General features: G+C 38.2%; 1 protein-coding gene across 1 annotated transcript in view; it reads right to left on the bottom strand.

Annotated features, from left to right (window-relative positions):
• The window catches only part of stxbp5l (syntaxin binding protein 5L), a gene marked incomplete at its 5' end in the record, with an annotated part of 144983 nt that overhangs the window by 13818 nt on the left and 108838 nt on the right, over nucleotides 1-22327 (bottom strand). The window contains 4 exons of the mRNA XM_081369643.1: nucleotides 1809-1991; nucleotides 16165-16230; nucleotides 17323-17391; nucleotides 20078-20229. Coding sequence (XP_081225769.1) covers nucleotides 1809-1991; nucleotides 16165-16230; nucleotides 17323-17391; nucleotides 20078-20229 — 470 coding nt within the window. The remainder of the gene's footprint in view (nucleotides 1-1808; nucleotides 1992-16164; nucleotides 16231-17322; nucleotides 17392-20077; nucleotides 20230-22327) is intronic.

Genomic DNA, 22327 nt, shown 5'->3' with positions numbered 1-22327 from the left:
ACACACACACACACACACACACACACACACACACACACACACACACACACACACACACACACACACACACACACACACACACACACACACACACACACACACACACACACACACACACACACACACACACACACACACACACACACACACACACACACACACACACACACACACACACACACACACACACACACACACACACACACACACACACACACACACACACACACACACACACACACACACACACACACACACACACACACTCTTTGTGGGGATATAGAGGCGTAACGATTTCTATAATGTACAAACTGTATTTTCTATCCCCTAAGCCTACCCCTAAACCGACCTACCACAGAAAACTACGCATTTTTACAAAATGTTCAAAAAACATAATTTAGTATGTCTATTAGTTCATTTTCCTCGTGGGGACCACTGGCTGGTCCCCAAAATGTAGGTGATTTCAGGTTTTACTATCCTTGTGGGGACATGTAATATAAACCTCTACTCACACACTCCAACATTTAAACATGGCAGTGATAAGCACAAACATTTAGACTGATTATGTGTTTTGTAGAAATGTGTCGTGAAGCAACATAGTAGTGTTTGTAGAGTTGTTCATGCATTTCATTCTGGTGAAGTCCCCTCTAGTCGCAACATTTCATTTCACGCTAAGAAAGAAAGTCGAAGAAAAAGAAAGCCACAACCATGATCGTTTTGTAAACTCAGACCTAAGCTTGCACAGAGACTGCCTACATTAATTTTTTAAATTCACATCACAACCCACCTGCCAAACGACTGTGTGTAGAGGTAGTAATTAAAAGCATTAAAAACAAAAAGTATAATTAGGCTCACAGCAGTGTCTGCCTCAGCCTCAATGTTTGAAGCACAAATACAGTCTCAAACATAAAAGGGACAGAGGATCCCCAAAGCTTGAAAAGCAGAGTCGTTTCTGTGAGTCACACTTTGAAAGGTTTGTGCTGTTTCTTTTACTTCTTTTTTGTTTTACTTTTAAATTACTTTTGAAAGGCTGATTAATAAAATACTTATTTCATCATTCATCCAATTCATCCTAATATTGACTTTAATCAGGATAAATGGGATTTAAATTTGAAGTTTATAACACAAACCAATTGTGAGATCACAAAAACTTAAATTTCAGCAAAAATGCAGAATGGTAATTGGTGCATAAGATATTCTTTTACCCCTTTTCCACCAACAAGGTCCTGCTTGAGTACAAATAAACTGACATAAATTGTCATTCCAAATATATATGACTTCCTCCTTTCCCTGAAACACAAAAGGAGCCGCATTCACAATTCACTTTCATTGTATTAAACAAAGATGCAATGGAAGTGAATGGTGACTGAATGGACTGCCAGTATCAATGATTCTGCCTAACATCCCCTTTTATGTTCCACAGAAGAAAGAATGGATTGGAAACCACACAAGGGTGAGTAAATTATGCCAGAATTTTTTATTTTTGAAGGTACTATCCTATGTAGGATACTATGCTGAGAGAGGTCTTCAGATCCCACTCGGTGTAAAAGGGGTATGCTTCCTATATGGCATGAAAGGGCTTTAGTAATCACCAATCTCTCCAACAGAGTGAAAAACAAAACAATGAACCCAAAGAAAAGGCAGTGGAATCAGAGCATCAGAAAACACAGCAATAAAATCCCATACCCTCCTCCTTGTATCCCTTGATGAGTGTTAAACATGCAGAAGGGGGACAAGGCAGTGGAGGAATACATGAATAAAGGGTAGATGGATTAAAGGGATAAAGGAGTTGGAGAACAAGCACACACCTTCGGTGAGGGAGGACACAGGCAAAGAGACCTCCATGCATGCGGCAGACTGGGCCTTGCGGAAGGGCGGTCGGCCGGGCCCCCTGCGGGCAAGGCGTGGCCCTTCAGGGCCCCCCGGGACTCTGGCCCTCCCAGATGGACAGGGCTGGGAGGTGGGGCTAGTGCAATGTCCATTCACATGATCTGTAACAACGGGCATAGCATTAGCAAGAAACCCAACTGAGATTAGAGAGAGAAGAGTGTGTGTGAGAGAGAGTGGTGAAGAGGGCAGTGGGATGAAAACAATGCGGCTGCAAAGGAAAGCAGTAAGAGGAAGCGGTCACATAATAGCAGCTTTAAGCAGCCAAAAATCATTTCTATTTGAAAAGGGAAAAATCCAAAGGAAAGAAAGATGGGACAAGGAGAGAGAGGGAAAAGGAAAAGAAGAAAAAGGAAAATGGAAAGGAAAGATAAAAGGAACAGGAAAAGGAAGGGAAAAGTCTAATGGTAAAAGGCAATGGTTGTTGTTTAAAAAGGTAAGCATTCAAAGAGGCTTTCACATCCCTTCTCAGCTCAGACACTTAAAAAAATGAAGGTGGAGGACTTGATTAGACAGAAAAACAGAAGCTTCCATCTGCAGTCTGTTTGTGCAGGAAGTTGAGGGAGGTCTAGCTGAGTGTGCAGGAAGTTGAGGGAGGTCTAGCTGAGTATGCAGAAACAGACCCAGATCCAAACTCCCTGAATCTAAAACACCAGCACCTCCAACACACATGGATCAAAGTCTTACTAGCATCTACCTGTAGCCAGAACCTCGCAGATGGATGTACCACAGTACCTTCTAGATTTTGACAGACTATTTTGACATTCTAGCTGTATATTTTCACTCTCCCTCCCTCTATTTTATAGCTATCAATCAATTTCATGCCAACACAGCCAACCAAATCCAGTCTGTCTGCTGTCATTTCATATCAGTGGGATTTCTACTCAGTCATTTTGATATCGCACAGCAGACTTGGCAACCAAAACTTTGACACTGACTCATGATGAAACAAAGCACTATTAAGAACACCATCTGCAGTAAATTTGTGAACCTTAAAGACTACATTTGTTATTTGTTATTTTCTTTTTCTTTTTTTTATTCCTTTGTTGTAAAACTTACACACTAACGTTCAACATTTTGGGGTCAGAAAGATTTGTAAAAAATAAAAAAATACTTTTATTCAGCAAGGACGCATTCATTTGATAAAAAAAAATGACTGTAAAGTAATTTATAATAGCCGCTTTTTACTTAACCACGCTCTTTACTTAACCGTTCCATTCCGTGCCGGTTTCATTTTCCACTGTGGGGCTGATAACAGCTGCTCTTTGGATTGTAATACAAATGTGTCAGTCATTATCTTGGTAATGCAACGGTTTGCTGATCAGCTACAGAGAAACTGGTAGCTACATGCATTCTACCAGCACGGTTAGCTAACCGTACTGAGAATTCAGGGCCAAGAACGGTTTGTAATCATGCCATGCCATACCAGACTTAAGTGTAAACACAACTGAACCGTTCCTTAACTTTCCTAGAACCGTTCGGCCCGACTTTTTAACACTGTGCAATGCAGTAAATCAGCATATTAGAATGATTTCTGAAGACTGGAGTAATGATGCTAAAAATTCAGTTTTGCCATCAGAGGAATACATTATATTACATAGAAAGCAGTTATTTTAATTGAATTATAATAAGAAAACAAATGCAGCTTTGGTGAGCATAAGAGACCCCAAAGTTATGAACAGTACTTCTATGCTATTTTGTAGCAATATTTGTTACGTCATTAAACTCATGAAACTAACTAAAATCCATTTTGGTGGTAATGGTAATATCTATCAATTCATTTTCCTCCAAGACTGATTTTCTGTTGAAGTTTAGAGAACAAACCATGAGAGAGGCAGGATGAGAAAGCCCAAAACATGGAGACTAGTCCGCAGACGTCTTTACATCTGTTTTCCCTGGCCTGCACTAGGGTCAATGTTTCTAAATGGGCCCATGCCAATGAAAAAATCCAAATCAAGTGTTTAGGACAGTAAAACATATTGAGGAAGCCCCAGTGCATTCAAGGGGAGACAGTTCTACAGCACAAAACTACATAGAGCGAATCCAACCTACACCTCTAGACATCCACACACACTAACTCTCTATCTCAGCCTCACACACATACATTACACTCACACAGCACTTATAAACTGGCTTCTAATAAGCATTGGTTTTTATGTCTTTTTTCTGTTTTTATGACCTAAACCTTCAAGATATTTTCAAATTACAAAATGACCCAAGACTCTACTGTGCTTTCAAAGTTCAACTATTTTTCAAGCACAAATCTAAACCTTCAAGGATTAGAAACAAGTGTAATTATTCATGGCCCAGACGGTCTATTTTCCATTGTAATGCTGCAAAGCTTGACCTGTTGAAGGAACACTTTCATTATTACACATTAGGTCATGTTTGGCACACGAAATTGAAAAAGGAAATTGTTCAGCCCTCAAAAACAAGTGTGTTAGTCACAGCCTAGCATGAAACAAAAAGCCAGACAAAAGGAAAGAAAAGGGAAAAGAGAACAAGGATAGATACTCAGCGAAAGAGACAGAGAGAGACAATTCGAAGTATATCCATAAAAGGCTGAAGAATGATCCAAGTCACGATGACACAAGCTCGCTTGCAGAGAATGAGCTCATTACATTAGTGCATGTCGTTCAGAGGTAGAGGATGGTCCAATCACAAATGAGCAGGCTTTTATAGAGTTAGAGAATGGTCCAATAGAGTTAGAGCATGTTCTGAGGTATAGAATGACCCAATTACAATGGAGCAAGGCCGTTTAGACGTAAATGATGAATCAGTCGCGAAAGAGCGAGATTTCAGAGTGATACTTTTCTCAACTTAAGAATGATTATGTTGAACAAACCACCTTTGTAAACACTTGCAAAATGTACATTGAGAAGCATTTTTTTTAAAAGGCCACACGCAGAAATGTGAGGGAAATTTTGCGCCACTTCATGAATTCAAATGAGAAGAAAGTGAAAGAATAGAAAAAAATGCATTAAAAATGAACTTTAAATGCAAAGACTAGGGTCTTCATCATGTCATTCTCAACAGGATGGAAACAGAGAAAGTTGATGAATCGAAGGCAAGAAGAAAGAAAAAGAACTGCTCGCTTTCGGCCTACCGTACCAAGATCAGTCTTAAGATCTGTGGGTAGACTTAACTTTCTGCCTGGTCCCTTGACTGAAACAAAACAAAATAGGACAGGAAGGAGAAATTAATCCATTTAAGAAACCAAAACAAAAGGCAAAAGATGCAGAGGTCAAGAAAATAATGAGACCAGCTCAAATTAAAATTGAAAAAAGAAAAGAAAAAGAAAATCATTTAGTGTAACACATGCAGGTGTACACACTTCCCAACAAGCAATTTTGCATTTAAAAGACGTCTAATAGACGTCCAAACACAGCCCTGGCATCTAGGCTAAAACAAGACAAAATTGGGGCTTTCAGTAAAAAAAATTAATAGTCGTCTAACCACAGCCCAAAAATAGACGCAAAGGCTATGCATATAACATGTCAAAGAAATGAAAACAAACACCTTTTAATCACTGTTGACTTTGCTAACATGATGGAATACCATACATCTCTCAAGTTATTTTGACAAAAACAACATGTAACAAATTCAAGTTTTTTGTTTAGTTTTTTGTTTGTTTAAGTTTAGAAGTGGGTTGCTCATAGCCAAGCAAGCTATATCGGGTCTATAGTTAACCGAGACTGTGAAATGACGGCTATTGTTTGCTGGGATGTGATGTTTCATTTGACAGTCATGCCCGATTGTATACTGCCACCAGACAAACAGATTCATCTGTACTTGTCTTTACATAAGCAAACGCACTCATGCAGAAAGCATCTAAGCACAAACACCTAAAACAATAAATCATGATCCATTTTTATTTCCATTTCCTCCCATTTTGATAGGAAACCTCATGAATTGATTCAAATAATTACAAAAATGCAACAATACAATGTAGGATCTATTGTACTGTATTGAACAGAAACCACAAACCATGCAGAAACCATTCACATATGTGCATGCACACAATTGGCAAAACATAACACACACAAAGGTTCAAAATAAAGTGTAAAGAGGTAAACAAAAGCAAGGTCAACATTTTGCAAGCATTTTGCACAGCAAAGGTTAGAGTGTACACTGAGCTGAATGTCAAGAATAATATACGTATGGCAAGATTACTGCTGAAATGGGATTTATAAAAAATATAGATTAAAGTACTAATTCAACATCAGTTCCCATTGCTATGCAGCCAAAGAAATTTAATAGCCAGGAATCTTTTTCCAAAGAACGTCTCTCAAATTCTCTTTTTAAATGATGTACTCTGTCCAGAACGCTAAAACACACCGAGCAGAATACTTTCCAATATTACTCTCCTCCTTAGTATCAGTTCAATTAAATGTTTTTAAAGTAGGGTGTGATTTTAGAATGTCATTTTCAGAATGGTGCTAATGCTTTTCCACTTATGGACTCCATGTAATGGTTTGATGAATGCAATTTGCTTTCCTTTTGACCAAGAAGGTCTATAATAATCTGGAGAAAGCCACCCATTAGCACTCCCATTCATCTTGGTTGGAGCAAGGCCCCCGTTTCACATTTTTAAAGGTAGGGTATGCAATTTCGGAGAGGCTAGCAATAGCAAGCTAGCTTTGAAAGCAAAGGATCCCACCCTTCCTTTAGAGTGCTCTCCAAAGCTACGCCTCCTCCAAAACAAATAAATGCACACAGCAGAGTCTTCAAATCGTCATGAGACGAGAGACGGCAAATTTTTTTAATGTAAACAACTTACAAAGCTCTTATTTGTACCACCTGGCTGCTGCAGATTGATTTAGTCGTTCATAGTGACATAGAAACGCAAAAATTCGAGTCTGAGGACGTGAACAGCTCCGGGTACGTCACGGGTTGCCATCTCGTAATTACGGTTATGACATGGTGTGAACCCAGCATAAGTTCATTGTTTTGGTTTAGGAGGTTTTGGTTTACGATTTTCAGAATATCCAGGATATCCTAACCCTAACCAGTATAACTTTATATGATGCTTGCAAACATTTTTACATTTAATTTTGAATATAAGATGATTTTAAACCAGCCAAACCTTGACCCCATGGTGCTGATATTTCCTAGTCAAGAGGGAAGATGAAATGGGTCATATCAAAACACTTTTTTTTTTGGGGGGGGGGGGGACTAAAAGCAACAAAATTGATTTCACTGGTCTTTAAAACACTGGATTAAACCTCAGATATCAGGAACACAAAAATAGTTAAATATAACAAGCTATACTTAAAAATATATAATTTCATAATAAATAGATGGAGCAGAATCATTCTCTCTCTCCCACTCTTATTCAGGGATGTGGAAATGGATGAGATTTGAAAGTCAGACAAAGCAGAAATTGCTCCTGAAAATAGCAGTAATTAAAATTCCAGGATCAATAACCTGTGCCTTAGATGTGGAATCCTTCCCATTACTCTTAACACTGATAAGATCAGTCTGCACACATGTCCAGGTGTGTAAACATGAAAGACAGATCAAGATGAGGTGTGGACTACCTATGTTGATAGAAGTACATTAAATCCATTTTGCAAGCTTAATTATCTGTGTGTGTGTGTGTGTGTGTGTGTGTGTGTGTGTATAAAACCATCTGTCTGAATAAACCCATGTTGGACATCTTTGGTTATTGTTATCCAGCGGCACAGCTAAAATGGCAAACATAACAGCTGGCATCCATTGATTTCAACATCAGGCCTCAAGTGGCCACACTGTTTCATTGTTTTTCTTTCCATGGCACAATTTCAGGAGTCGTTTAGCTGCTCGTTAGAATGTTCAGAACACCATGGCTTCAATCCCGTCAACTCCTCTGTGAGCCTGACTCAAATGAATGGTAATTTGTGACTGTTTTTGGAATGATCACAAAAAATGTCTTCTGCTATCCTCACTGCAATTTGCATGAATTACCGACTCCTTTGGTTTCAGCTCAGGTCATTTTCCACTAATTCATAGAGGCGGATATACGTCAAGAGTAAAGATGCAGACGCTAGAATCTACAATGAATTCATTGGAATTTCATTTCAGAAACATGCAATAGCATTTTTGAGCTCCAACGTTGTTTTTGCTTTTTCCTTTAATCAAAAATATATTCATTTACTTCTGTCTGGCAAAAGAATATGTCACTAATTAGCATCGCCAATTTAGTGACCAGGTAGTTGTTGTTTTAAATATTTAAAAATGAGTCAACACTAAAGGCCATTCACATGCAGCACATTTACAAAAGTGAACAAAAGCATTATTAGCAGATGTAATTTTCATGCTTGTAGCCATTCTCCCTGCCATGCTCTCAAAGCTTTGCAGTCTGGCGCATTTGTGTAGCCTTTGCATCACATAAATCCATTTTACATTAGTTAAGTAACTATTGTTTAGGCAAACAGTCTAGTAGACATATATAACATAAAGCTGCTAATGCTAGTCATTCCAAAATTTCACCTAGGACAACTTTGCATCAAACCAACTAACTATACGTTTAAATTGTAGGTATTTGCTATGCCTTCCATGACTTTTAGAAAACGGATTACAGATTAAACAATTACCAACATGCTGAGTACTAGTCATTAGGATATCAATTAATCAGTGAATGAATTCGATTTCAAGATAACATTCTTAATGTCTACAAACACATTAGCATGTGTGATAGCAAAAAGCTAGCATGTTCTCAATAACACACATGAACAACTGAAGCCTGTTGGGGTCTAAATAAAGCCAATAAAAAAAGATTCATGGTTACTGGACATCAACGATCAACGCTCTGTCCATGCTAGTCACAATATCACCCTTCTCGTAAACACACATAACGCATACTACTTACTACCATGCCCCAATCACACACATGCCTACAATAGCCACACGTGAAGCACACTGACACATACACACATTCACACTCACACACACCTACACCTCAGGAGCACAGAACGTGGCACTACGAGCGTGAGGCTACTTCTACTGCAGCATGCAACCCCCAAACAAACACACCCACACACACGCAGATTCAAACGTTGAAGCACATGAGCCGCGGGCTTGGTGCGTGTGGGTGGTTTTAAGGGTCTGGACACATTCTTACCATTGTCCAACAGGTAAAAAACAGGACTGTAGTGGCAGGACCGGAGGTTGGACACAGGTTCCCCTGTGCCTCGAGGGTCATTATGGAGGGAAGGGGAGTAGGGTGCTGGAAATCAAAGATCACACAGTCATTGTCAAATTCTAGGCTAAATCACATATAGCCAAACAGCTTGTTACTATAGGACATCAGGATTTATAATAGGAGGTTATAGAGGGATGCTAAAACAGGAGAAAATCATACACAAAAATATTTATAAAATCTGCTATTGTCACAACTCAAACACATTATGGATCCTCACCAAGGCCAAATCTGGTCTCAAATTCTTTTTACAAAAAGTTAATGCCAAAAGCAGAAAGTATTTTTCTAATGTCAAACGTTGTATCTAGAGAACTTCACAAACTTCACACACTTTCCAAAAACTAACAGCAACAACAACAAAATTACAGTTCCAAAAGGACCACTATTGTCAAAGATGATTGACAGTTAGCATACATTTTGGACTGTGGTATGGTTCTGTTCTGTGCAAGAACTCCAAGCCCATCCATGCAGCCTAGCATGGGTAAGAGCAGGGAGAGCAATGTGATTTCGAATCTGTTAAGAGACTGATATGATGAAAAAATGAGAGCTTTTTGTTTCTAATTTGAGAAATCGTATGGGCATTCCCTTGGTAGAATTTACTGAGGAGCACCAGATGTGTTTTCATTTGCAGATGTTTCCGCGCACACAAGTGTCTTCATCAGCTGTAGAACGGTGGAGATTCCCTCTGCATTAAACCTCATAACACATGATAAATTCATAAGACCCACTGCAGGTGTCGACCTGACGTCATAAATCATGATTGCTGTGTGAATTGAGACCAAACTGCCTAGGGTAAAGATGAAAAACAGTGTTGTGAGAGTCTGACAAGCGTATCGCAGGCCTCCTGGTTATTCTACTTTTACATTAATGGCCTTCCTCCGTCCTTTCTTGAACCATTTTGCCCTCCCTGTCCGAAAGCTTCACATTGCTCACTTCTGATTCTTGCCTTTTAGAGATCTAAACCTCAGAAGTTTCCACAGTGTTTCACCCATCTGTGCTTTGGCTTCAGCTTGTAAAATTTCTCAAATGTAGGTCAATTATTTTGTAATAGAAACATACTAGCATACTAAAATCTGTCAGCTGTGTGCGAGAATCAACAACCAGTAGACAAAACTAATAACCTGTTACCTCTTTTTGAAACTTAAAAACTATTTGTTTTAAGAAAAAAGAAATACAACTGGTTTTGCAGAGAGGTAAAAAGCTCATTTTAATCAGAGCAGGAGAAGAGATTAACAGACAAATGCAGGGAAATGTAAGGGACAACAAAACTTACTGACTTGTGCTTTCACTTTCAGTGAAAACAGAGAAAAGTAAAATGTGACGACAGCTGAGGAAGAGTATAAAATACTGGTATCTAAAAACAGGGCTATGACAATGTGTGGAGTGACTCTCAAATCATACATTTTTCATGAATGGTTAGCAAATCATAATTTTTTAAGTGTTTTTTCCAGTCTATAAATTGCCACAGGATGCAACATGTCATCACAAATGTAACATTAAAATGTGTGTTATGCAGCACAAACCAAATACTAATTTAGAATTTGACCTTTTTTATCCATCATTCAATAGCATTCAAGTTTTGGAGTCAGTAAGACTGTTTTGGAATAAATTAAAGGTAGGGTAGGCAACTTTAGAGAGGCTAACAATAGCAAGCTATCTTTGAAAACATAAGATCCCACCGTTCCTTCACAGTGCTCTCCAAAGCCACGTCTCCTCCAAAACACATGAACACGCACAGCCAGAGCAGAGTCTGCCAAGCGTCACGAGACGGCTTTAAATTACCACATATCTCAATGCACAATAATAATAAATGTAAATTTATTTTAACTAAAAAATATCTTTGCTGTTCACAGTCGATGGCTGACATTTCGGCTTATTAACCACCTGGCAAATTGCCATAATCAAAAGGCCTCAGCACCCCACCTCAACCCTGCTGACAAAAACAACACCCACACAAACAACAACGACTAGTCGACTAGACAGAGAGATAACATTTATAAGCACTTCAAAATGGAGTGTGGCCAATTACTGGACCTGATGGAGAGCAGGGGAGACTAAAAACAGAGAGATGTGGTTGAGGTCAGAGATGATATGAATAAGTACAAATAAATAAGTGTATTTCTTCATAACACATACAGTATAAATGTGATATGGGTTAATGAAAAATTGAATGATAAAAAAAAAATTCTAAAGATAATATTAGGACATTACCTTTTACGGAAAAAGTAAATATATTAGCAGTTAAAGCAGAGGGTAATTTTATGTCAGCTGAGTTGAAGTTTGCACAGGAAGTGCCAGTAATGGTAAAGGGTTTGTGCCCCTGAGCAAACACAGGAAAAACAGCAGCAGAAACATCTGTGCAATCTAGAGTTCATTCATTATTCATCTCTTCTGGCGTATTGCTACTTACAAAAAAAAGCACACATCTAAAAGCTGAGACAGAAGTAATAACAAATAAAAATGGACAGTGTCATCAAACATTTATTTGACACAGCCAATTCCCATCACCCTAAGGTAAAAAATCTTCCCTGACAATGTAGCACAACAAATAGTTTTGATATGCAAATAACAGCCTTTCGCCTGTAACCTCTAACTAGGCCAGTGTAAGGCACAATGTTAATAGAGGAACTGGATCCCTGAACCCTGCCTGTTTTCCAGACTTTCACTTTCAAATATCAGGCTTATGGACTCATGTTTCTTCAACTATGTTCATTACTTTTTATGCCATTGTATATATATATAAAAAAGTCTACATCTTTAAATGCCTTCATATACAGATTTTGTTGTTTTATCCTTCTTAGAGACTGTGAGACTGTCACGTACTGCTCAAAGACACGAAGTAGGAGATCCAAATGCAGCTTTATTTTGTGGGGCAATCCAGAGGCGTAATCCAACATACAGGCTAGGGTCATACACAGGAAAGCAGTCCAAAACAAAGAAACAAACAAACAAACAAACAAAACAGGCAGGGACCAGAGGCAAGAGAGTAATCCAGGGACCAGAGGCAAGAGAGTAATCCAGGAAACAGGGCAAGATATCCAAAAACAAGAAACAAGACAACCAGGGAAACGCTCAGAATAGCAGTGTAACACTTAACAAGACTTCGCGGTGAGTGAATGAATGAACAAGGTATATATAGACAGACTAACAGGATGAGACAGGTGAATGCAATCAGTGAATGAGGTACAGGTGAATGTGATCAGTGATAAGTGATGATGAGTCTGGGCAGTGAGTTATGGGAAATGTAGTTAGTGAGTGAATATGATAGTCTGATGTGGACTGCCCTCTGGTGGCTCACAAGGGCAGCTCCAGCTGGTGATCGTTACAGAGACTATGACTTGTGAATGTGAAATGTGAAAAAAAACATCATAAAATTTGAATTATTATATTTTAAAAACTATGAACTACACAAAGATAAATACCAATTTATTCAATATTTAGTGTGTGGATTTGTGTAAAATTGTGACTGTTCCTTTGTGGTGTAATTTCCACCACAAAAAATATTTCCCCCCAAATAATTTTATATATTTTTTATATATTTATATAAAATTAGGGTACTTTTTTACTCAAGTGACACAACAGTGTCAATTAAGAGCTTGAGATGAAATATGAGACGTGTAATGTGTGAAGAAAACAGAAAAATCAAGATAAATATATATTTTTTTATATTACATTTACATTATTATTTACATTATAGTGTGTCATTTTTAATCAGCTATAACTGTGTCAGATTATGCAAAAAGTGTAAAAAATAAATGTATTAGGAAACATAAAATTGGCATTTTATTATATATATATATATATATTTTTTTTTTTTTAAATGTATCTAACGTATTTTCCACCACTGAATGTTATTAAACACATTACTGTACATAATTAGAGATGTGGTGGAGAGAAAAAAAAATAAAAAAATAATGCAATTTTACTGTGATGCACAGTATTTTGGACATTGTTATACTAGTGACTAAACTTAAGTGTTTGTTTTCTAAAAGTTCACTATAGTGTTTGTTTTTTTCCATCATATTCTCCCTCATCATCATCATTATTTATACTTTCTCTACTAGTCCTTCGAACACTCTTTTTATGCTTCAATGGCTGATGCCCAGAATCTCAGTCCAATTTTTGGTCAGAATTCCCCAGCCAATCGTAAAAAGCCATTTCTTGACTCCTGTCATAATAGCTGCTTGCACAAAAACACATCTGAATTACTCCGCAGCATGAAGCCAATGCAACAAACCCCACAGAAGAAAACACAACAAGGATACAGTTCTGAAAGCCAGTTCTTTACCACAGAAAATTCTAGAGAAAAATTACACATAGGCCTATATGACTCCTATATATATGCTTCACTACAGACTTGAAATAGTAAAAGGAACAGTTTATACAAACACGGCAATACTGGCATTGTTGTATGAAAATGAGCACAGTGAACAATCCGCAAAATGTCTTCTATTTTGGTTTCACAGAAGAAATAAATTCCTACAGGTTGAGGTTAGATTAAACAGTAACCTAATTTTCTCTTTTAGGTGAACTCCTTTAAATGCTTGATACATAGCCACATTTCAGAAGTAAGTCTCCTCTCGATCTCTAAAATTACTAATGTCAAGCTACAGCCCTCAGCTCGCCTTCCCAAGTGACTCCAATCTTTCAGGCTGCCTGCTGAGCTGAGAACTAGGAAAACGAGCAGAGGCTTCAACTGCACTGAGACATGAGAGTGAACAGAGAGAGAGAAAAAAAACAGCACATTTTCTAACGCAAAAAAATGTGCCTCTGATATTTCAAACAACAGAAAACTTAAAAAAAAAAAAAAAGACAATGCAATATTTCTTCCCCTGAGAAATCAAAGCTTTACTGAAATAATTCTTCTAAATTAAGAGCTCTATTTAGATCCTCAAGGAAAAGGACCATTGTTGTCATCATGGTCAACCCATTGAGACGATGCAAACATTGAGTAAAGCTCTGTAAGCATTATCATATTCTCATAAAAATTCTGCACAGGTTATGACAGCTTTAAAGACGAGAAACAAAGACACTGGAAGTAAGAGAGTGGAGGAAAGAGCCTCCAGGGACTGAAGACCTGTGCTGTGGGGAAACTGAAATAAGGACAGAAGAGGAAAAAAAAGAGGTTTGAAGATTTTTGTGAGCATTATTTTACCGTTTTTGTCAGTAAAGCTGAAATGTGTGATTTTTTTTAATTGGAATTTCAAAAAAGAATGACTATCTTGAAACAGGCTCCTCAAACACTATCTGTCATTGTTTTCAGTGGTGACTATCAGAGATAGACTGATGGTTATGTGTGGTTGTGGTGGCTGGCTATCAGAACTAGCAGTAGGGGGGATAGAGTGTTCGGCTGCGGCTGTATTTTATTGAACATACTGACATACAATACACTATGCACTTATACTGTGCAATATGTACTCTACCATCTAGTGTATGAATTTTATAAGATTATTTGGTTATACAGCATCAGAGTGTGGTAGCCCCTCCCCTTTCGCTACATAAGGAAAGCTGAACCAGTAAAGTGTCCAACATTTATTTGATCATTTGATGTGATGATACCTGCCGCTTTGTACTGGTGCCTGCTGATAGCTGTCTGCTTTAAAACGCTCCTGTGAGTGTTTGTGTAGGCGCCCTGTGAAGAGTTTCTATTTGCAAATTTGCATTTCTGTTGAGCGTGTGAACGCAATGGCCAATCAGATGTTTAAGTTAGTCAGAATCCGCTCAACACCGTTCAAAATGGTGTTTTGACAACTTCCATTATAACCAACAAAGTAAAAACACAATGTTAATAAGTGATTCATTTCACAGTGCAGACAGCTTCATTGATTATAACGAGAGTTTCGCAAGAGTGCAGCTTTGTGTACCTCGCGTTGTAACTGACAGCTTCAGTGATTACAATGGCAGTGATCTTTGCTCGATTTCTATATTTTTCATGCTGCTAACAACACATTGCAAAGCTACTGGATTGGCAACCATATTTAAAGGTTGTATCAGCGATTTCAGGCCCAAAAAAGGCCCAAACATAAATGATCACATTCATCTAATCTTTCCTAACGATCCGCTAGCTGCCCACCCCATAAGCATGCCGTCAAAAAAACGCATCTCTGTAGGCAGCCTAGGCTCTGAAATCTGCACACAAAAACAATTGGTTTCACCAACCACTCAAAACCAAAACAAATAGTGTTCCAACCAATCACCGACAGGGGGCCTCGTGTTCTCTGACTTAGCATGCAGCCGTGCACGAGCGCAAAACCTCACAACACCCTCCCCCTGTCGGTGATTGGTTGGAACACTATTTATTTTGGTTTTGAGTGGTTGGTGAAACCAATTGTTTTTGTGTGCAGATCTCAGAGCCTAGGCTGCCTACAGAGACGCGGTTTTTGATGGCCTGCTTATGGAGCGGGCAGCTAGCGGATCGTTAAGAAAGATGAGATGAATATGATCATTTATGTTTGGGCCTGAAATCGCTGATACAACCTTTAAATCCGCGACTGAATCTAATTGACAGTGATAACCATAGCAAAGGACAGAACAAAATCTGATACTGTATGTCAAATGATCTGGGCATAAAGTCTTGGAGTGTAAATTCAATAAATAGACCAGCCACTTTTTCAATGTGTTACTTTGTGGTTCATTTTATTACTAACTTTTTAAATCAGTCACTGAGTGACTTTTTATAGATAAATGTACAGATTTTTAAATATAGGCTAGTTATATATTTAAAATAAAAATAGTTCTAAGCACTTTATCTTATGATCTATCCTGACTGAGTATTTTGTATGTAATGATTAAATAGGATAAGTTAATATTTCGACTGTTTCTTTGCATTTATTTCAGATTTATTGTCAGAACTGGGCTTGCAGTTCACATGGTTAGGGTAATGTGTACTGTGTGTGTGGATGGCCGTGTTCGACCGCCACCACCAAAGACCATTTTTAATACAGTATATTTGGGGTAGGTGTGGTCATGAGTGGGTGTGGTTATATTAAGCGGGTGTGACCAAACATGGGTGTGCCTATCAAAGGTAGACATATGTGTGATTATTAAAAGTAGTGAGAATATCGGAGGTGGGTGTGGTCATGAGTGGGTGTGGTTACCTGAGGTGGGTGACTTGCTCCTCTCTAGGTCCAAAGACACCTGATTATCAGAAAGCTCCGTAAGGCCTGACATGGAGGAACATGGAAGGCACGGTAAGAGGACGCAGATGATAATACCACTAGTTTCCATTATCACCAAACACATCTGCATGCATCAAACCACCAGGACAAACAATGTGGTCTGAGACACTCATGATCCTGGAGCGATTCAAGGAAGATGTGTATACATCTTCATAACATACAGTTTTTTAACTATTTTAACTAGGTGTGCATACTTTTTTTTAGCCATGACGTGGTTGTTTAACTCTTGTCTGCTGTGAACATGAGCTGTTTAACCACATATATACAGGTATATTAACTCCAGAATCAAATATGTACACCAACACCACCAACAATTCCATGCATGTGTGTGTATGCAGGAGAGAGAAAGAAGAAAAAATTGTATTGATGTTCCTCAAGGCACGATGGTAAATTATAAGGCCTGCACTGCATCAATATCAATCAGTTCATGAGAGTGTGTGCAAACTTAAGTTCTTCTGGAAAGTAGATGCTTAACAGATCTCAATGACTTAAAAGAATGAATAATTAAATATTATGGTCATATAGAGGAATGCAGTGAAAGCCTCATTTTCACAAACGTGATAATTCCATCGGCAGAGTCTGTTTTTTGGGCCATTCTGATCACCAGAAATATGTCAGATTAAAAAAAGATTATACTATATACTTTAAATTCAAAAGTGACTTCCAATTTTAGCAATGTTGACTTAAATTAGAAGAATTAGTTGACTTTAGTATGAGTATGAAATTTGTTTTTAAAAATTGCACGCAAAAAATTTTGATTAGCCTACATGGAAATGGTTAAATGGTTCATTACACAAACCTTTGGCACAAATCAATAAAACACTTAGCAAGGAGACAATCAAAGATGGAAGATTTCAATGTATGCAAATTCAGGATATGTTATGATATTCTGTAACAATTCATTGAATTGTAATAAATAATAATATATTGCACTGAATGTAATGCAGAACAGTAATTCTACCTTTGGTAATCTTCATCAAAACAACACATTTTTGATAAATGACATCCCATTGTCTGTGGTTTGTCTCCTTGCTGTTGTGATGCCCCCGCCAGCGCTTCACTGGAGACGTGACTTACTCTGGTAGGAAGTACGGATCCGTTTCTTTGAATCGGAATAAAAGTTAGACAGGCCGCGCATGCAAAAGTCTGCAACAGCGCCCCCATGCCCCAGCAACCGCCACCCACGAGAGGAGAGATGGAGCAAGGGAGTAAAAGAGGAGGAGAGAAGAACAAAACAGGCTCAGAGTGACAAAACGCGTGTGACCACAATCTGAGCAAGACCCAGTGTATCGAGGGAGAGAATGAAGGCATAAAGCTTGGAAAATTGAGCCTAACCTTTTGTATTTTCGTTCTTCCAAAAAACAACAAAAAATAAGGCAAAAAAAAAAACCCAGCTAAACAGAAGGAAACAGCTTTTTGGGATTAATAGCCACCTCAACTATGGCAATGAAATTGCTCAAACAAACAAACCAATAAAAATAACATAAGTACAAAATATGAACAAATAAAAATGTCTCCTCTCTCAACTGTGGCAATGATATTGCACAAACAAACAAACCAACAAAAATAACATAAGTACAACATATGAACAAATAAAAATGTCTCCACTCATCTGTGTCTATCTAAAAGTGTATGTGTGCAGGTGTGAATTAATTTTGCAAACAGATTCCATCTAAAATGATTGTGAGAATCTGACAGCAGGCGGATCACCTGAGCTACACTGTCTTCACTCCTTCAGAACATTGCATTTGTTGAATAGAAGGTAACCAACCATTTCAATTTTTAGAGAGCCAACTGTGGCATCACTGATAAAGTGGGGTCCAAAAGTCTGAGACCTGACTGAAATTCTGGGATTCAAAATGTATTTTAAACCTGGAGATAAACAGAAAAAATATTTTTTTGTGATAAACCATGAATAAGACTGCACTATTTTCTGTCACTAATCAAATAAGCGTATTTGTGACCATTTCTCAATCGGCCATGATTAATGTATTCACTAGAAACCAAATCAGCATTTTGGAATGATTTCTGAAGGATCATTATGACACTCAAGACTGGAGTAATGGCCTTAAAATTATGTTTGCCATCACAGGAATAAATGACATTTTAAAATATATTAAAATAGAAGTTATTTTAAATTGTAATATTATTTCACAACATTACTCTTTTACTGTAGTTTTGATCAAATAAATTCAGTCTTGGTGAGTATAAGAGACTTTTCAAAAACACCGAAAAACTCTTGAATGGTAGTGTATATAAAAGTACTATTAATACACAAAAGTAATATTAAGTTTTAATGAGAGAAAATTACTGAGCTTCACCCCGGGTTATCGTCGTTCTAAACACCGCTTTTAACCCCAGGTAGAGGAGCGTTTCACACTTTTAATTTAGAAGTGGGGTTAGCACTGCTTTTTACCAGGGCTTATGAAACCCTGGTATGGAGCAGGGTTAGCACTGCTTTTGCGGTGTTAACTCCGCATTGCAGTGACAAACTTGTACAGTGTAAAACGATGCGAAGTTAGAATGTTACAACTAGATGCTAGCAAATCACATGCCTCATATTCACGTGTTTTTGGCAGTCACGGAAACACCACGCAATGTATATAAACATAATTTCTGCGTTTGATAGGATAAAAATGTCAAACGTTGATGGAAAACGTGACAATTGGATTGAAGAAGAGACCATTTAATTCTTACCTTTATAAAAATTCACTCTTGATATTACAGTCAGCAATGTGTAACATGAGGACATGCAATGCTAGAGCCTTTATGTAAACAGGTCACATGCTGAATTTGTCCAGTCAGTGATACTGACACCTTAAATATGCAAATAAGGACTTTAACAGTGTGAAACGTGAATAAAGATAACCCAGGATTCCCTTTACCGGCGGTTTAGAATGACTCATGGTGAACTATTTCAAGTGTGAAAAGCCCTAATGAAAACTGCATTGAAATTTTTAAATTAGAAACATTTTGACTTAGTCTCAGACATTTGGATTCTACCATAAACGAAGGGAAAGACTAAAGAACATAATCAATGTTAGAATGAACACAGAGGGGGACTTCTGGCCCTTCAGATCATCAGATAGGAATACACACTGGCCATAGTGTGTGGGTGAGCGTTAAGACGTTCTCTGTCTTTTTCGAGAGCTTACATAAGGTACAGATCAAAATCATTCTTCGACCGCACCAAACGACCTTTCTGCCCACCTCTGCATCTCCATGTCGGCTCAAAGCCTCTCGGTTTCTAAAGATACGGCTGCCTGAACAAGAGGAGGGAGAGCGACCGCTTTGAAGTGAGGAGCCAGCATGACTGCCTCCCCACAGCTTCCTTTTGATGAAGCTCTATGAAAACAGATCTTCATCTCCAGCTTTCACTTATGACATCTTTCTCTGGATGGGACGTGTGAGTGTAAGTGTGTATGTGCGTGAGCAGTCGAGGTAGGAGGATAGAGGAGGGCAGGTGGAGCGAGATCTGTGCTGGATTAGTAACAGCGAGTCCATATGGCAGGTTACGCTGTGTTCTCTGTTAGGTGTCGTGCTCAGGCAAAGACCAACAGCAACAGAGACACAACAGACGACATGCAGAGAAGGCAACCATGAATGCAGTCTGTCCCATGCAGTTAAAGAGAGGGACTGTGTGTTTGTGTGTGAGAGACTACTTTCAGGCAAGGACAGAAGTTAGATATGCAAAGTTTGTTTTTTGATGGCTGAAATGTTGAGCATGTTTGCAGATGCATGCCAGTGACATGTGTGTTCACAGCTGGTATTACAGAGAAACACAATGTATTTGAACATTTGCGGGCTTCTGAGACACATTGTGCATGTGTACCTGATGTGGACTGCCGGTTTTTGCGAGGAGAGCGTGTTAGTCGCTGGAAAGGGTCTGCGGATCCGTACAGCTCCAGGGTGTTCATACACAGCAGAATGGTTTTCTGCAGGTAGTCCACAACTGCCAAACCATTGCAGTTACCTACAGCCAACCTGTACAAACACACACACTCACTGATCATACACAACTATGTTTCTTAGTAAAAGTGTCAGTTATACAAAAGCCCATTATAAAGTCAAGTTCAGTCATGACTAACAATACTTTTGCTATTGCAGTCATGATTAAATATAATACAGTTACTAAATGTAACATTATGTCCGCTTTAACGCATCTGAGTCGGCCGCGATACTCGCCGTGAAATGGGCTGAGGGCGCAATATGGCTGTGTGCATTGGGTTTATAAAAAGTGCAAAAATTTGGGATTTCGTTAGAGCAGTTCGTTTAATACGAGGCTGAATCCAGCTACTTATTTGTCATTCTATGAAGCGTGAGCCTATGATTCTATTCATACTCTCTCTCTCTCTCTCTCTCTCTCTCTATGTATCTATTATGAATATGGGACTACTATGTACAACAAGCAGAATAATTGGAAAAAAAATGGTATAAAAGGTTAGAAAGTATGATGTTTGCAGTGTCAGTCAAGTCTGAAGCAAGTTGCACCCAAAGTAATGCGTTATGGCAACTACGTCTCAGACAGTCTGGCGACAGATAAAAAATAAACATTAAATAACTTTCAAGTGATTTGTCACGAAAGTGCGCATCAAATATGCTAAACCCAGAAGCTCGAACGTGTGTGACGCACTAGCAAAGATCTCATTGGTTCTCACGTGTCACATGCACATTTGAGCTTCTTTTCCTTTGGGGGTTGGCAAACCCTTTGAAGGTGCATACCGCCACCTACTGCAAGACACCTACGTGACAGCTGACGTAAATAAAGGATCAGGCTTAGGAAAAAAAAAAAGTTACTCGCCCCAATACCGATCCTTGAGATCGGCTCGGGACATCCCTAGAATATACAAAAATTCTGTTCAAAATTATATTATATATCAAAGTTAATTCAGTATAAATTCTGAATATATTAAAATTTTAAATATACTAACTAAAAAGAAAAAAAATATACACAACTGTTAAAAAGTTTGGGGTCAGTACGATTTTTTTTTTTTTTCAAAAGAAATCAAAATTAATCTTTTTTTTTGCAAGAAATAACTAAATTATTATCGGAAGTGACAGTAAAGATATTTATATTGTTATAAATAATTATATTTCAAATAAATGCTGTTGGTTTGAATTTTCTTTTCATCAAAGAATCTTGAAAACATGTAAAATGCTATACTACTTATTTAACCGTTAACATTTATATAGTTATATAAATTTCACAGTGCTTTTTTTTCCATAGATTTTCACTGTATTTCACTTAAATATTAAAACCCTACATTTTTATAAAAAATAAATAAATAAATAAATAAATAAAACTCTTATTTTGTCTAGAATGCTAAACATCAAAAACATGTTCTACAAGGGGTATATGCAACTTTATAAGATCAGCTTCAAGAGACTGATTATAAAATGTTCCATCAATCAAATCTCAAGACACAAAAAAACTTAGTCTGAATGACACTGAGGCCGTGTGTCCACCAAAGCGTTTTTACTCGCGGCTGGCGTGTTTTTTCAATTGTTTTCAATGGGAGCGCCGCGTTTTTAAAACGCCATGAGCGTAACGAGGCGCTGAGCGTCTTTTTCACGCTGAAGCGCTGAGCGTTCGGCGTTTTTTACAGGTCGCCGAGAGTTGAAGAATGTTCAACTTTGGGTAAAACGCTGCGCTCATCACTGTCACTTTTTACCCAACCGTCCAATCACAGTGTAGGACGGGCGGGACTAATACCACACCGACCAACCGCGTCCGCCACATTCTGCTTGTACAACGTACGTCAACAGATGACAACAACAAGCCTAATAACGGAACAAAATCATTTAAAACAAGAGACAGAGAAAATACATTACATTGTATTGACATTTTAATATAGAATCAACACAGAAACAAAGTATTTGTGAAATGAGATACTAGTAACACTTTCGCGGATATTCCGTATCATAACAAGCAAAGTGTCTCAACTGAAAAAAACCGCAACGCTGGCAAAACGCTCTCAAGCGCCCACAGCTAGGCGTTTGCAGCAGAGCGCCTAGCGTTTTCAGCTGGCTAAAAACGCTCTGGTGGACACGCGGCCTAAGTGTGCAGTGACATTAAGGCCGT

Source organism: Scardinius erythrophthalmus (assembly GCF_964197995.2).
Source record: "Scardinius erythrophthalmus genome assembly, chromosome: 6".
NCBI lineage: Eukaryota > Metazoa > Chordata > Actinopteri > Cypriniformes > Leuciscidae > Scardinius > Scardinius erythrophthalmus.
This window is presented reverse-complemented; position numbering and strand designations above follow the sequence as displayed.